Source organism: Salarias fasciatus, chromosome 10, assembly GCF_902148845.1.
Source record: "Salarias fasciatus chromosome 10, fSalaFa1.1, whole genome shotgun sequence".
In the NCBI taxonomy this organism is placed as follows: Eukaryota; Metazoa; Chordata; class Actinopteri; order Blenniiformes; family Blenniidae; genus Salarias; species Salarias fasciatus.
In genome coordinates, this window is record NC_043754.1 from 12,113,759 (window position 1) to 12,130,540 (window position 16,782).

At 43.2% G+C, this 16,782-nt stretch overlaps 1 protein-coding gene across 2 annotated transcripts in view; it reads right to left on the reverse strand.

The window, feature by feature from the left end:
- The window catches only part of LOC115395989 (transcription factor COE1-A-like), a 78,821-nt gene that overhangs the window by 19,184 nt on the left and 42,855 nt on the right, over positions 1–16,782 (reverse strand). For both annotated transcript variants that reach the window (XM_030101715.1, XM_030101716.1), the window contains exons 7-10: positions 7,183–7,264; positions 5,571–5,712; positions 3,559–3,692; positions 1,873–1,999 (exon numbers count right to left, since the gene is read on the reverse strand). In XM_030101715.1, coding sequence (XP_029957575.1) covers positions 1,873–1,999; positions 3,559–3,692; positions 5,571–5,712; positions 7,183–7,264 — 485 coding nt within the window. The remainder of the gene's footprint in view (positions 1–1,872; positions 2,000–3,558; positions 3,693–5,570; positions 5,713–7,182; positions 7,265–16,782) is intronic.

Sequence of the window (16,782 nt, forward strand, 5' to 3'; positions counted from 1 at the left end):
TTAACAACACACTTCACAAACATCATTTGATCTCCCTGGAGTCTAAACCATGTGACGATTGTTCAGTAAAAACTAAACTCTTACAATCACTTCTTTATGCCAACAAACCCTTGACACACAACCAGCGCTTCGATTCTCTCTGATGTGGCGAGCTGGAGATGATTACAAGCGACCATGGTGAAGGCCGGGCTCATCTCGTACAAGTCACCGTCCGTCACAGGACCAGCGTGGAACGACACAGACTCAGTCAGACCAGAGGAATGAGCCTCACAGGGTGGGTTCTGGACTCACAGTTAACCCATGCACGCACAAGCAGAACATGCAAACTCCTCATTGATATCTCCATCCTGTAGTCTGTGCTCTCTCTCTCTCTCTCTCTCTCTCTCTCTCTCTCTCGAATCTCAATTTTAAAAAAATAGCTAAAACCAGAAGAAATGGGAAAAAAAGTTTGAAAAATGTGAAATGTTTCGAATTTCTAAAAAAAAGAACATAAATATGATTGGACAAAAAACATGCAAAACTGCTTAACAGGAGGTAAAATGCTTAAAAGTTAAAATTTCAAAATTGTCAACTAAAAAAAACTTGAAAATAGGAGAAAAACTGTTAAAATCAAGTAAAAATACAAATTAAATGTAGTAAAATGTTCACTATTCTGAACCCTAACTTCTATAAATGCATCATACAATCTATTGTTTGTATGTGCATCAAAGCTGTATGCACATACAAACTTCTTAGGCTGCATTCGCCTCATTTTAAAGGTTAAATGTGCTTTGCGGCTCCAGACCAACTTGACTTGGAGGAAAGTCACAGAAATGGCTCTATTGGTCATAAAGGTTGCCGACCCCTGAGCTACATAAAGTATTGCATTCTTCAATTTCTGATATTATGCTGTTTATTTTATCGGCGTTCATGAGAAACACGATTTCACAATCAAAACACGAGACTCCAGCTGACGGTGTTAACTTTGTCGCAGTTCAAACAGCACTGATGAACCTGACACCAACCAATAACATGGTGGTTTATGGCTTTCTCTTTTTATCCGCATTGATCAGTTTTAAATCTTCATCTTTATCGCTGGTTCATCACTGGCGTCGGGAAGTGTCTCACCCCCCCCCCCCCCCCCCCCCCAAAGAATTTGCTGATGACGTCCTCGCCATAGTGTGATGGAGCCATGTTGAGCGGATCAATACCAGACATCACATCACCTCCATTCATTTCCACATGTATGTGCAAACAAAGTGATGACACACGCACGCACGCACACACACATGCACAAATCTGCTTTTCTGTTCTTTTTCCCCACTGCTTCAATTCTGCACAGTGCTGCAAGAAAGCTCTCATTCAATCCACTCAGAAATCACACACTCCATGTTAGCGTTGTGTGTGTGTGTGTGTGTGTGTGTGTGTGTGTGTGTGTGTGTGTGTGTGTGTGTTTGTGTGACGAGGCAATGTGTGTGTCTGTAAACTGGGTGTTCTGGATGATTTCACTAATAGTTTCAGTATGGAGGGCTATAAAGAGCAGACTGTTTAATTGTAGCTGGTTTTAACGAGCCTCTGATTATGGCAACATTGTAACGAGTGTGGGTCGTTAATGTTGACTAATCTGCAGTCATTAGTTCAACACTGTCTGGCCTGAGAGTGAACTGCAGCTCGTAGATGCTGTTCACACACAGGCATGCGGGGCTTCTCTCTCACACACAGTTTCAAATGTGCTTACAGATCAAATTCCACAGTTTCAAAAAAGAAAAAAAAAAAAACAGCAACAACAAAACATTTTTAAACAGCTTAGACAATAGAAGGGGGGAAAAAAAATGCATATATCAAGAAAATCCTCGAGTGTGCTTCGGCTTTCTGCAAGTAATTTGGACCTACCTGTGTAAATGAACCTCCCTGGTGTGCCTTTGCAGAACTGTTTGGACTTGTAAGACAGAGTGACCTCTACGACCCCGGGGATGTGTCTGGGTGGCGTCTGCACCCGGATAGCATGTGGCGTAATCAGCTAGAGAATTAAAAGAAAAAAAGAAAAAAAAATATGAGGGAGAGTCAAGAGTCACATCACCCAATGGGGAGAGAATCATGTAGTTTCACGGAAAAGGACTGCAACAGCTTTCACCTTGTAGTCAGGTTATCTTTACTGTATGCATCAAAAATAAATAAAACATGAAGCAAATAGCCACGGACCACCATTTGTGTGAGTGTGTGTGTTGCAGCGTGTTTTATTTGAGCTTTCTCGCTGGATCTCCACTCTCAAGTTTATTTTAGTTTTCCAGTTGGAGATGCATCACATTTGCACTTGTTAATGTGGTGAAAGGCATCTCCAACTGGCCGTGTTTGCTTTCGGATTTGATGTATTCTGGCTTTGGTTTGAATGTGCAGCAAACACAGCTTTCCTTTTTCTTCCAGCTGACATTTAAAAGGGAATACTGCAGAATAAAGGCTTATGCTTTTTAACTAAAATCCACAAAGTGCAGCATCGTTTTGGCCTAAAGCTGTTTTTTTTCTGAAAACTCTACTTATAGCAATGTCTCAAGTTCAGAAAGCAACAGAAACATAATTTAGCTAACTACTGTGAGCAAAATTTTATTTTCCACATTTGTGTTGATGCCTGGTAGGGAAGAAATAATTGTTTTGAGTTGTATGTGACAAAAAGAAAGCATTTATCACAGCTTTATGGCCGATGTTCAAAAATAGTTCTCACTATTTTGGCCCAGATTTGCAAAAAAAATCCGTAGGCAGCCAGCAGAGATGCAGACAAACACAAATTGGCAAACATGCAACCACTTTCCACAGACAGTTTCTTGAGCTGTGTTTTCATGCTTTGGAATCAATGATCGGGTTGAGCGCAAATGAAACATTTGGTCGGCCAAAATCTATCCGAAGCCAGTCTGAGGAACGTCAGGAGAGCTGAGTCAGTTTGAACTGAGCTGAACTGAGACTCTGTACACATGTTAGTGTGTATAAGTGCGGCTCTCAACACTGTAAACAAACCCCTCAGCTCTTAACACACACACACACATCGATGTATGCCAGTATGCACGCACACACACACACACACACGCTGTTGTTGGAAGGGAGCCACGGTCGCTCTGCACACACGGTGAGTGGAGTTAGAAGACAAATAAACATTATGTAGAGAGGAGTGGAATTGGGGGGAAAAAAAAGTATGATAGTGAGCTTTGCCGATGTGATTGTGAGTTACAGAGAAAGAGAAAGAGATCTAATTGTGTGTATTTGTGAGCACAAAGCTGATGGCTATCAAAACCTGCTGATTTGATTCAGTGTCCCAGAGGAGGAGAGAGACAGAGAGAGAGTGGGTGAGGACCGTGGAAGAGCTTGTCGGTGGGTACTCATTAGAGAGAGACCTCATTTAGGCAAACATTAACACACGTACGCAAACAAGCACTCCATCACGCTCAGTTAAGAGCCCGACCGTGGAGGAAAGTATGTTTTCGTATTGAATTACTTCCAAAAGTCGGAGGGGGAAAAAAAAAAAAAAAAAAACGCAGTTGAGGGGTTGAAACAACAAAGAGGCAGGATGATGGCTGCAGGTAAACTGACCTCGCTCCACACCAGCATGGTACCGAAGATAACTTGAAGACCGTCGAAGAAGTTGTCTCCGATGATGATGACTGTGGCGCCCCCCGTGGTCCACCCCTCACTGGGACTGATGGCTTTAATGCAGGGAGCTGCTCCTGGAGGTAAAGGACGGGAGCAAAATCACAGCCCAGAGAGGGGGGAGGAGTAAAAGTGATTACTAACTCATTTCTGGTATTATGATTTACGTCAGAAATAAATTCCCGCTTAATAAAACACAACATTCATTCTTTCAGTCAGGTCAACACATCATGATTATAGAAAAACATTTGTTTCCTTTAAACAACCAATAAGTCTCTAATCAGTCAGGGAAGGTTGAAGGGTTTTTTCGTTTGATCTGTTGCATCGGTGGCTCATAGTTTTTGCTGATCAGCTGAATTCTGTTTCTTCCTGATCTTCACACCTACACACGAAATGAAACTCGATTTCAGAAGTTACTTGCTCTATAATTAATCCACATTTTGTGCTTCACCAAATATTAAACTGAATGAATCAAGTCTACTGCTGGAACTTTGATTCTTAAGAAACTCGACGTCGAGTCCAACAACTTCAAAAACTGTTGTCTCATTTCCTGCTATTTCTTTCAAAGATCCAGAACAAGCATTTAGAGTTTACTCTCGCCTTTTGAAACAATATTTTCTATAAACAGTTTCATTTTAGAATCTTTCCCCATCACAGCACAGACCAGCCTCATGAAAATCAAGAACCACCGAATTGCAGCGAATTCTGGACTTTTAGATTGATAGATAGTTTCTTTATTGTCTGTTCCAAAATAAAAACAGAAATTTGTCATTCGTCACTACTGTAAAAAGTTAAACGGCCATAAAGTAGTTATCCATCCTTCTCCTTGATCTGAGTGCAGCTTAACACATCTCTGGACTGGTTGAAGGCAAATCTCCCCAGTTGTGCTGAATTTATTTAGTCTTTAGTCTTTCCCATCCCGACTCCCCTCTCCTCTGGTATCCCCCAGGGCTCTGTCTTAGGTCCCATCTTCTTCATTATCTGCTTCCCCTTGAATGTATTTTCTGTAAATACAACATGCAGTTTCATTGCTGTGGGGTTGACACCCACCTCTGCCTCTCCACCAAACTCACCCCCTCCTAATTTATTGCTGTTTACAGTACATCTAATCCTGGTTCTCCCTCAACAGTGATGAGGTGCTTCTCACTGGCCTCAAGTCCACGCTCAAAAAAAGTTCCCATCAGCGAAATCTCAAAAAACAATCAGGTCAAGAATGCATCCGCTTCCAAATTTGACGTCTGACATTCTGTTGCCTCCATTACCTCGTTCCTCTACATCAAATAACTTTCTATTTTACAGTGAACACTTTATGGCAATTGTATAATGCAGTGTGATTTAAAAGCAATGTTTCAATTCACCCTGTTTATTCCCTGTTTGTTCAACATAAGCTTGATTGATATGAGATTAATACTGATCATTTTAACTAATGACATGGCATGGGAATAAAAAATAACCCCAGACGGCTTCAAAATAGTTCAGACAGAATGAGTACAGTCAGCTTATGTCACTTCGGTGTTAAGTATTATGTGTATGAGCTTGTACGATCCAATCCTGTGTCACAACAAGAGCGTGTCTGTCAGAAATCAGCTCCCACTGTAAAGTGAGCGCACACATCCAGCTGAATTACAACAACATACTTAGGCAGGGATTGTTTCTGAAAAAAAAAAACATAATTATATTAGACCTAGTAGAAGAGACACACACACACACACACACACACACACACACACACACACACACACACACACACACACACACACACACACACACACACACACACTGTATGTGTCGTGGGTTGGATTAGCCAGATGGAGGGGCAGGAATCACCTGATAGGATTAAACCATCAACCATCTGGTGGCCATGCTGGCTGCACTCACACACATTTATGCACACACGCCCACATGGTAACAACGCGCGCGTGCACGTACCCGCGCACGCCCGCACACACACATACCGTGTTCTAGGTAAGACGGTGTTCCCTCCACAGGATCGAGCCTGCGGGCCCGTCGGCCGTGTTTGGAGTTGTTGTGGACGAACATGTTGTCGGAGACCGACAGGACGTGTCCCTCCACGCTCACCGTAGTCGATACCACCACCTGGAGAGACCAGAGGGAGTTAGAGGGGGGGTTTGTTGGGACGGTATCAAGGGGGTGCGTGGTGGGAGTTAAACGAAAGTAGGATCACAGAGGAGAGAATTAAGGGAAAAAAGAGATGAGGATACACGAGAGTGAAGAAAAGAGAAGGAGTGGAGGCGAGCGAATGGAAAAGAAGTGAAAGAGAAGAAAAAAAGGAGAAATTACAAAGTCGAGGGTCGAGAGATCATTGCAAAAAGGAGCTGAGAGCATGAAACTGTGAAAAGCTCTTTAAATGTAGCCCGTTATCACTGCTATTACCATCAGTCTCAACACACACTAAGCCACTTTGACTGCACTGTGTGTGTGTGTGTGTGTGTGTGTGCGCGCGTGGATGAGTGCGTGTGTGTCTGTGTGTGTGTGTCTGTCCTCCTCTGTTCAATAGTTCCTGATGGGTCCGGCCCTTAATTATCTCCCAGGGAAACAGAGCTGTCTTTTCTGGTTCCACTACAATAGAGCTGCACAATTAGAGGCACAGATACCGTCACACACTTGCTGCTGTGTGACTTTCTCTGTCCTATCTACTCCTCACACACAGACACACAGGCACACACACACACACACACAGACACTGAAAGGTCTACACACTGGTAGGAATACGCACACATCACACAAACACACAAGCACACACAGACACACTCATGCACGCACGTGCCATGGTAATAAATCTATCAGTATCTTCACAGCGTCCAGTATCTTTACTCGGCCTCAAGTGGTGTCTTCCTGATTGGGTTGCAGCCATGAAGATAAGGAAATAATAATGACGGCGAGGCCTTAAATCTTACTCACAGCCTCAAGACGCCTTTCTTTCTTCTCTCTCTTTTTCCCTCGCTCTCTCTCTCTCTCTCTCTCTCTCTCTCTCTCTCTCTCTCTCTCAACATCCTCCCTCCTGTCTCCCTACATTGTGTGTATATTTATGTTCGAACCAGTCGAGGTCAGGATCTCATGTTTCCTGTGAAGGTGCTGATAGCTTATTTACTTACACAGAAACACGCAGATATACACACACCCACTCACCCGCCCACACACAAACACACACACGCAGTTGCAGCTCTATCATTGTGGGGCCTTTAAATTGACATCATGCATTCTTAAGCCCCTTCCTCTAAACCACAATTGTAATTGTGACCTTCGCCCTAAAACTCCCTTAAACACATGTAAATTGTTGGAGGGCAATGCATCATGTGGAGAAATGCAACACACATACACACACAATTGCACGTTCCCATGTTTACATGTTGCGGCAACCATAAATTTATGTGTTATTACGTGTCACGTCTGCAGGAGACAAAGGGAAAGGAGCGAAACGGAAAAGAAAGACCGTCAGATAAAGAGGCAGCAAATGAAGGAGAGAGGAAGAGACACACAAACACTCTCAAAGAAATGAAAACCAAGCGTGTAGCGCTGAAAAAGCACACGGTGGCTCGTGCGTACCTGGAACCTCCTCATGTCTCGTGGGTTTCCTGCATTCTTTAAACAGTTCTGGTTACACTTGAGGAAAAACTTGAGGAAAAATCTGTAAAGACAGGAAAGGAAAGGCCACATTTGAGGTTGACAGATTAACAGTCTAACAGGACAAAGAGTGATGTTTTTTTTCTTTTTTTTCTTTTTTTTCATGCAGCATGGCCATGAAGCACTGACGGATCCTCAAACACTGGTGAAAATCAACATTTCATGTAGTCTGAAAGTCAAAATTTCCTTGTGGAATTTGCCCGCAGATATGTGAAATAACTTTTCAAACCACAGCAGCTGCTTTGAAACGCCACATAAAGACACGGCATGAACATATAAGAAGAAGCAGTGCGACACACTCCAACAATTCTGGTGGAAAAAAAAAAAGAAAGAAAAAGAAACCTGACTGGGAGACAGTTTAAGTGTAAGAAAGAAAAAAAAACCTCTACAATTTGACCTTCATTTTATACTTTTCCAAATTCAAACTTACCTGAACTGTAAGGAACTTGCAAACATGTTTTTTTCAAACGAAAAATCACCTTCCTGTAACTGGATTTACGTTCTGCCTCATGTGTGTTTTAGGATGCAAAAATGAAGTGTGACACAGATAAAGCAGCGGAGACAGATTTTTGCTGTGCAGGCGATTCCTCGGCGCTAACCCTGATGTCGAGTCATTAAAAAAAAGAGGAAGTGTGTTGACATTAGGTGTTTGAAACAGGACCATATGTCATGAATCTATATTACGGAATAAATCAAACACGCAGATGGCGATCAACGGCAAACAAACACATCCAGGTTGTGTTTTGGTGTGAGCCAGCTGGCCGGCCTGGCAGAAGCAAGACGGCACACTTGTACAAAAAAACACAAACACACATCTTAGCTTGTGCGTACACTGGTGTTGTGTGTGTGTGTGTGTGTGTGTGTGTGTGTGTGTGTGTGTGTGTGTTTTTAACATCTGTCTGTCTTACAGATCAAGTAAAAAAACAACTGCAAACCTCATAAACTTTATTTTATCATTCACTCAGAAAAATATTTACTTTGATATAATTTTTTTCCTTTTGCAAATGCTGTATTTCAGTCAATATAATATTAATATAGGGAACCAGTTGTAGTTTTTCATGCTATTCATTAAACAAATTGGGCTCTAAAGAAAGAGTTCCACAAGCTAAAATGAAAACGATTCAACGGACACGTCAAGCCTCTGTTGGCTTAAATTGGACATTATCAGCTCCATTATAATACTGCGTCGGCAGAGTTATTGTAATATATTACTTTTCACGAAGTGGTGTCCACTTGTGAGCTTTTCACAAGTCTTTATAATCTATATTCCCTCGTGGTCGAATTTGGTGATTTACTGTTTAAAAAGTGACAGCCCTTGTGCAGGACCAGCAGAACAAAGCAGAGGGTGTGTGTGTATGTGTGTGTGCAAACATGAACTGCACATGCAAGTGTGTGTGTGTGCGCGCGCGTGTGTGTGTGTGTGTGTGTGTGAGAGACGGTGCAGCACAGCTCAGTGGCAGGTCTGAGTGTAAAACTCTGCATTAACGAGCTCGGGCTTCGTTAGAACACCGGCGCCGCGATTCTGCATGCCTAATTACGTTGACCTCTCACCCCCGGGTGACAGCCTATCACAGCGGAGGACAGCCACGGTGACCCCTGCTGACCCCCCACTGTCTAGTCCTCCTCACAACACTAGCATAGCGTTAACACGACCACCTCAGCTGACCCGCCGTTGTAGATCTCATTGTATGGGAGGCTTGCACACCTCACCGCACATCTGCATGATATATAAAAGCAAAAAAATGCAGAAAAGAAATGTTTGGATCTATTAGCAACACTGAAAAAAAAGTATTTGGTTGTTTTTTTATTGTTTAGAATGCAGTGAGTTAAATATTTCTTCATGAATTATATGAAATAGAAAGGAAGGACAATGATTGAAACAAAGTATGATGCCTTGACAATCATCATACTGACCAAAACCTCACACGTTCTACAGTTTATGGCTTGTAGTTGTCTCGAACTTTAATATCTTTCTTGATGGGATTCTATAAAAGATTGGCTTTACTGTACTTTATGTTTTTTCGGCCTGAAAAAGGAAATCAAGCATCACATCCTATCACAAAGTATACCATAGCAATTCAGTCTTGTATTATAAGATTATCAATTGTGACAGAAGCAAGAGAAGATTCCTCAAATTACCAGATATGCAACAAAAAGCCGCCGTGCTGTCCTTGCTAAAAGGCAGATTTCCTCTTCACTGCCGCCTCATGTTAGAGTAAACAGTAAACTTACTTTAAAAGTTCCTTTGTGCACAGAATAATCCCACATTTTACCCAGATGCCCTTCCTTCAAGTATTTGTATAGAATTTTTGGAAACCTCGCTGTCCAGCCTGGTATTTTAACCAGTGCACTGCTGCCTTCCGCGGCTCAATTTTGCCACCAGCTATGACTGTTCTCTCTAGAAACTAACATCCCGCGCTCGTTGGAAAAGAAGTTACAAATAAAATCGAGATGTCGACAACTCCACGGGGCGCCCCACATGACATAAACCGAGCGAATTTACTTTTTTTAATTTCTACTTCTGCTCTGTGCTGGGTCTGCGGTCGGAGGTCTCACCTCTGTCTTTATACTTTCCTGCAGGTATCTCCTGCTTTTTAGCTAAAAGTCCCTGATCTATGGCTCCTGTTCCCATCAGCCAGTGCTACATTGATTATTTGTTGATAGTTCTTCTCTATACTGTTCTTTTCTATGAGTTTTTTTTTTCTTTTTCTTTCACACTGTCGCATACGCTGTCTTAAAACACAAATATGTTGGAGAAGGCTTTTTGTTGCTAATGAACTACGGTAAATGATAGGAGTGTCCTCCACCGTCACCTTCGTAATCACTGCAGTCACTTTAACATTTTCAATTTCTCTCGCTCGGCGCCTCCCCACACAGCTCCGTCTATCACTGGCTTAACTGATCGGTGATCTCATTATTTTTCATATTTCCATCCGGCGCTTGACTCCGTCCGTCTATTTCCTGCGAGAGTGTTTTTTTTTGCTCTCATCGATTGCCAACAGTACATATTCTACATTTTAATGCCGTATGTGAGCGTTCCCCTCTCACACTCACTTGACCCCATCTGGCCTAATCAACTACGCTGTGAAAAAGGCCCTGCAGCGACCCACGCGCGCACACACACACACACACACACACGCACGCACGCACGCACGCACGCACGCACGCACGCACGCACGCACGCAACGCATGCACACATGCACACACGCACACACGCACGCACGCACACACACTTTGTGTGAATTGACTGGCTGGTCCAGTCGCTGGTCGTTAAGAGGCCTCCAATTAAAACAGGCAATTTTAAGAGTTTGAATGATGGTGGGGGAGGGGGGGGAGGACCAAACCCCCCAACCCCCCCCCCTCCACTATCTCACTCACTCTCTTCGGGGCCCGATCATGTTCAAGTGATAACAGTGCTGTTGACCTTTGCTATATTGTGAGTACGGCACTCAGAGAGCTGACCTGACACCAGTCCTGTCTGCTGCAAGCGCACACACACACACACACACACACACACACACACACACACACACACACACACACACACACGCACGCACACGCACACCCACCCACATGCACATGCCCTCCATCTGTTCAGGGATGATGTTGGAGTCATAGTGCAGAGAGAAAAAAAATGCAGACAGGAGGAAGACAACACTGTTTAAATGCAATGCGCCCGCATGTTCTCAGTTTTCACAATATTTTCTTCAGATCCTCTGTTAACACAGTGTGCAGAAGGTGAACACATCCGCATAAAAAAATACGCTCATAGAATTAAAAAAAAATACAATATTTTCTCATCTGCTGTGATGCTCATGCTTTTTTTTCTGCATTTTATCCAAATCGGTTGAAGCCACCCACTCCTACAAATTATTGAATTGTCTTTCTCTCTATGTTAGCGTAAGATACTGATGAAACTATGTCAAATGCCTTGAAATTACTTGTGTTTTGGTGTTATACTGTATAAATCAAGCTGCACTGATGTAATTTTTTTGAAGTGCTTTTTTATGAATAATATTTTATTTTTAGAAGACCTCAGTTGACCGTCAATTTAGGAAAAGGATGCACATCATAAAAATAAGTAGGGGATCACTAATACATAAAATGCTGATGTGAGGGATGAGAATTTGACACGATGCAGCAGATTTCCCATCAAAGACTTTCCAGAAAATGAATGCCAAATATTTGATTCATAACACAAGTAAAAATATTTTTTGGCTCGGTGAAGGAAGAAAAACTTCACATTAGACCAATGTACAGTCATAACTTACACTGCTGTCACAGAGAAAAGTTGTCACATGTTTGCAAACTGGAGCTGGTCGACATTATAGTAGTAATGTTTACTGAAAAGTATTAGTCTGATATCTCTGTCCAACTGCTGCGTGATCCAAGAAGAGTGTTTTCATTTTTAGCTTTCTTCTCTACTCATTTGGCGCTAAATCATGAGTTTTCTCGCAAATAAACAACAACTTTGAAACCTGTGCTGCTCCTGAACACCCAGAACAGGACTGATTTACCGTAGACTGGAAGCTGCTTTTGGACGTTCCTGCAGCCAGGGGTTATTTTACGGGTTTCAGCCAAACAGTGACTGCCACTGTTGCTGGTTTTAAACTTGTCCTGCTGGCCTGTTGTTATCCTGCTGACCAGTGTGTGTGTGTGTGTGTGTGTTGAACTTTTCCAACCTAACAAACACTGTCTTCAGGCATGACGGTGTTGGTGTTCTTGAAGGTGGCCTGTTAGCGATGCAATAATCAACTGTGCTCTCGTTATCCAGCTCGCTAGCTACAGTAATGTAACAAACAACAGTTGGATGCTTCTTTTTTTTTCATCCTGTTAGCCATGGTGTAGTGGTGAACAGCACAGTTACATCCATTATTCAGAAGCTGAGATGGCAATTATGGCTCAGAGCACAACTGACATTAATATTTAATATATAGGGCTAACACAGACCTGAAGAAGGAGACAGGAAGTGACAGAGAGAGGGGATGGAGAGGGCGTCGAGATGCAGCAGGAGAGAGGAACGCGATGGAGAAGACAGACAGTTTGTGTGAAAGAGAAACAAATGGATGAGAGAATCAGGAAAGAGGATTATGGGAGTTTGTTTCGACCGTTCTCCTGTCATTTCAACAGTTACAATGCCAACAGGGCAAGGGTGACATCCGGGGGAATTCCAGCTTTGTGCGTGTTTGTGTGTTTGTGTGTGTGTGTGCGCATGCATGTGTGTGAGTGTGTGTGTGTGAGAGTGTCTAAGACTGGATGTCTGTGTCCGTTTTATTCCCCAAAGACTGACTTTTCTACTGAGCCAAGAATAACGATGCTGCTGGAAGAGGAAAAAAAAAAAAACCTCTCCACACACACACACACACACACACACACACACACACATACACACAAACACACACATACGCAGAGTTGTTGCTGACAGGTGGAGAAACTGCAGCGAGTCGGTTTGTGCAGACAAACTGAACAACAGATCAGTGCTTTTTGCTGCTCCTGCCTCCTCTGTCTCTCCTCTGTCTCCCTGCTTCCTTCAGATGTCTTGTTTCACCTGCTTGCCAAGTTTCTTGGCAACGCTCGCTGACAGAATGATGATATTCGCCATCCCTCTGCCGCTCAGTGCATGTGTGTGAAACAACTCGCTAATGTCTGTGTACCTATCGTAACTGCCAGTAACTGATCACTTACCAGTTGCACAAAAAAATAAGAAAAAAAAAAAACCAACAGAAAATGAATCACCACCTGGTTCGAAGAGGAAGACTGCTTGCAAACAACATAAATATGAAACAAAGAACGTTTGCAGTAAATGTGCATTGCTGTAAAACTGAGATGCTGCTGTTCATCTTCAGCTCACACAGTTGGAGTAAATCGGTATGCTGTTCCTTCTTATCTGCCACTTTAAATTGCGTTTATCACGGAGCCCAAATGCATAGTGCGAGTTTCCCCTCTCCATCTGTTGATCTGTCAGAGATCAACTTCCTGTTTCCTGTTTACTCTGAGCGTTTGTTAGTGTTTAATGTGATGACAGTAAGATAGCATTGGCGGGCCCCGTGCCTGCTCTCTGAGTGTGCAATAGGAAAAACAAGGACATGAAATACTATCACGCCCTCTGTTTGGCTGTTATCACAATAATAATGTGATAATGCATTACTTCCTGAAGAGGAAACGCTTGTTTTCTCTTTGCTCTTTGAGTCTTGTTGAGAAACACTTAAAGCTCAGATAAGGATTACTCAAACTGTCATGACGGGACAATAATCAGGTAAAATAAAAATAAAGAAGGGGATTAGAGTGATATTATCTTACAGTTTGTGACACTGAGGCTATTCTTTAAAGGGTCAGGGGCAAAAAAATAAATACAAATCGGGAAAAGGAAGCAGGGATAAGAGTGGAAATCTGAGGAGAAATTTATTCCACTTGGAAACTGGAAATCCACTGGAGTCTTGGTTCAGTGATATTTAAGTTGTTCTAGGAGTTGCACAACCAGAAAACAGCCCAAATAAAAGATGCTGACTCCTCCAGCAGAATATGATGCTAATGATGCTAATTTCAATTGAAGCAGAAGATGCAGCAATTTTCATGGAGAGGAAAACATTTTATTTAATATATATGTATAATGCAAGAAGAAAAGGAATTAAAAAAAAAATCATTGCAGAGACATCCTCAAGAAAATGCTAATGTTTTTATTCAGTAATTGGAAACAGTTCAACTGTTATTATTGTGAAGCAAAGGCGACACCACTTCAGATTCAGGTTATACAACATTCACCCCCTGATGAACTGATGTGTGTTTTCATTTACATTCCCAGATCCACTGACCAGACTCTGTCCATTTGGTTTCAGTCTTGAAGAAACATCTGAACTGGACAAGGCAATCTTAGAGGCGCCAGAATCCACGTTCAGATGCTGAAAGCAAGTCGAGCACGAGAGACAGAGAGCGAGGAAAAGGAGCGGAAAGATTAAGAAGTCAAGACAAGGAGGAGAAACTGTGAGTAGAAAAGGGGAGCGAGTGGCCGGGAGAGAAATTGAGTGCCGGGGAAAGAAAAAAGGCAGCGGGGGAAGGAGAGATGGAGGGAGGGAGGGAGGGAGGGAGGAAATGCATGGGAGAAGGAAAGAGAGTTATGCGAGGGAACAAGACTTAAGAGAACTGAGCAGAGCCGAGCGGAGCAGAGTTATTTTACATAATGATGGTTGATATGCACAGAGGTAATTGATAGCTGAGCCGGAGCCCAAAAAACACCCAGCTAGCTGTCAATCACGGCTCATCTCCCTGGAGATATGCTAATGATGATGATGATGAGGGCTTAGCTTCATATTGCTATCATTACTATTAATGCTGTCATTGTTGTCATCTCTGCATATTTAAATGACGGCGGCGGCCGGAGTGGTGATAGCCGGCATGTATGATGTCTGTGAGTGGGCCCGTACTTCTGCCAGGGCTGAGACTGAGTGAGTAATAATAACTTGTGCGGGCCTCCTTGTTCGGCACGGGCACGGACCAGCGCACGTATCATTACATCACTGCTACATGTAATGGTGGCACTGATAGCGCCGGTTTATGACAAGTCGGTGCAGATGTGCTCGGCGCGGTGCATGGTTATTATCTGGAGCCCAAAGCTGCAGCTGCATTAAGAAACCAGCGTCAGAAAATTCAAGAGACACGACGCTTTGACTGACGTTGGTTCACTGAAGTTAGCAGGGCAGCCGACCAGCAGCCGGTTTGCACTCGATCCAATTAGAAACATTTTGAATGGTAAACCGTAGTACCTCCAGGCAACGACTGGAAAACAACACAGAGAAGACAAACTCATGTAAAAACTCAGTAAGAATGTAAACTTTTAAAGGACTCAGAATCTGTAGTAGAGTCTTTGGGCATTTACAAAAAAAAAAACATTTTTTGCATTCTTTTAATATATTTCACATATATTCCCCATTAAGGACGTGCCCTGTAACACAATCCATGCTGCATCACAAGTGTGTGAAACGTCGAGTTTTTGAAGCTTATTTGTTTTGTTTTCTCTAAGTTGCAGCGTTTTTGTTCTGCAGAGTAAATCAAGCCCAGGAACTGGCTGTCGGGGTTACACACATGCAGATGATGGGAATATTAGCCTTTATCTTTATGAACTTTGCTAAATACTTGAAGTCTTGCATAATGCCTCTGGCCAGGAGTCACAATTAACATAATGACCTTTGATACAATATTAAGCAGGATTTGGACGCTGTGATGCTGCGCTGTAGTTGGAGGCCATGATGAGATTCAATTACAGCATCATTACCTTCAAGACAAATCCAGCCAGAGGTCTCACTCACCGGGGGGAGAAACCAGGGGGGAGGAACACGGGACAACAGTGAGGAGGTGAAAGCAAAGATGAGGGGCGAGACAGACAGAGGGAGGAGGTTACTGTGGTGTATATTTTAAAGGCTGAAGGCAAACTGTTGAATTATAGATGAGTGAGATTGATTCGGGAGGAGGAGAGGAGGAGGGAGGAGGAGAAAAAAGGAGAGAAAAGGTGGAAGGAGGGACAGAGAGCGGGAGGGGGTGAGTGAAGGGTGAGCAGCTAAAGGATCGCTCGCTCTAGGCCAAACATGTACAGCGCGCGCACGCACGCACGCACGCACACACACACACACACACACACACACACACACACACACACACACACACACACACACACACACACACACACACACACACAGGCACAGACAGCTTACCTCAAATCGATCTAAAGCTCAGGCTCTTTCTGCCTTTTACTCTTTTTACTCTCCTTCTGTCTTTCTCTCTCGCTCTCACACACATACACACACACGCATAGTTTCTCTTTTCTGTGTCACACACACACACACTCATAGACTGGCACACACACACAGACACAGAGACCCTATAATTATGTGGTAACAAGACAACAGTGCCAGTGACCTGTGTCCCGGGCACACCAACTAATGTTGTAAGCGTTTCTGTAAGTGTGTGTGTGCATGTGTGTGTGGGAGTGAGAGAGAGAAAGAGAAAAAGAAAAAGAGAGAAAGTGTGTGTTCCTTTGTCATTGGTCTTAGGAATAATTCATGGAGGACTGAGGGTAAGAAAAGGAACAGAGGAGATGAAGAGAGTGATGAAGGAAGTGATATTGACAGGAACCTCTTCCTCTTCTCTCCTCCTGTCTCCTCCTCTTTCCATCACTCACACACACACACACACACACACACACACACACACACACACACACACACACACACACACAGAGTTCGGGGAATTTCTCAGTTATAGTGATGGTGATTGAGGAAAGCACTTATGAAGCTCTCCGTCACTCAGACGTGTGACGTATGTGTTTCTCCAAGTCGGATTTTCTCGCTCCTCCTCTTGATTCTCATCACACGTCCTTGTCCGGCGTATTGCCTCAAACTCAACAGCACGTTTCTCGTTCCCTCACGGGAAGACAAACATGCTCATGTGCGATTCCCGAGTGACTCTTTTTCTCCCTAACCTTTTGTGCTCATGCGGAAGGTTACGATCATGGAAGGAAAAGTTTTATGA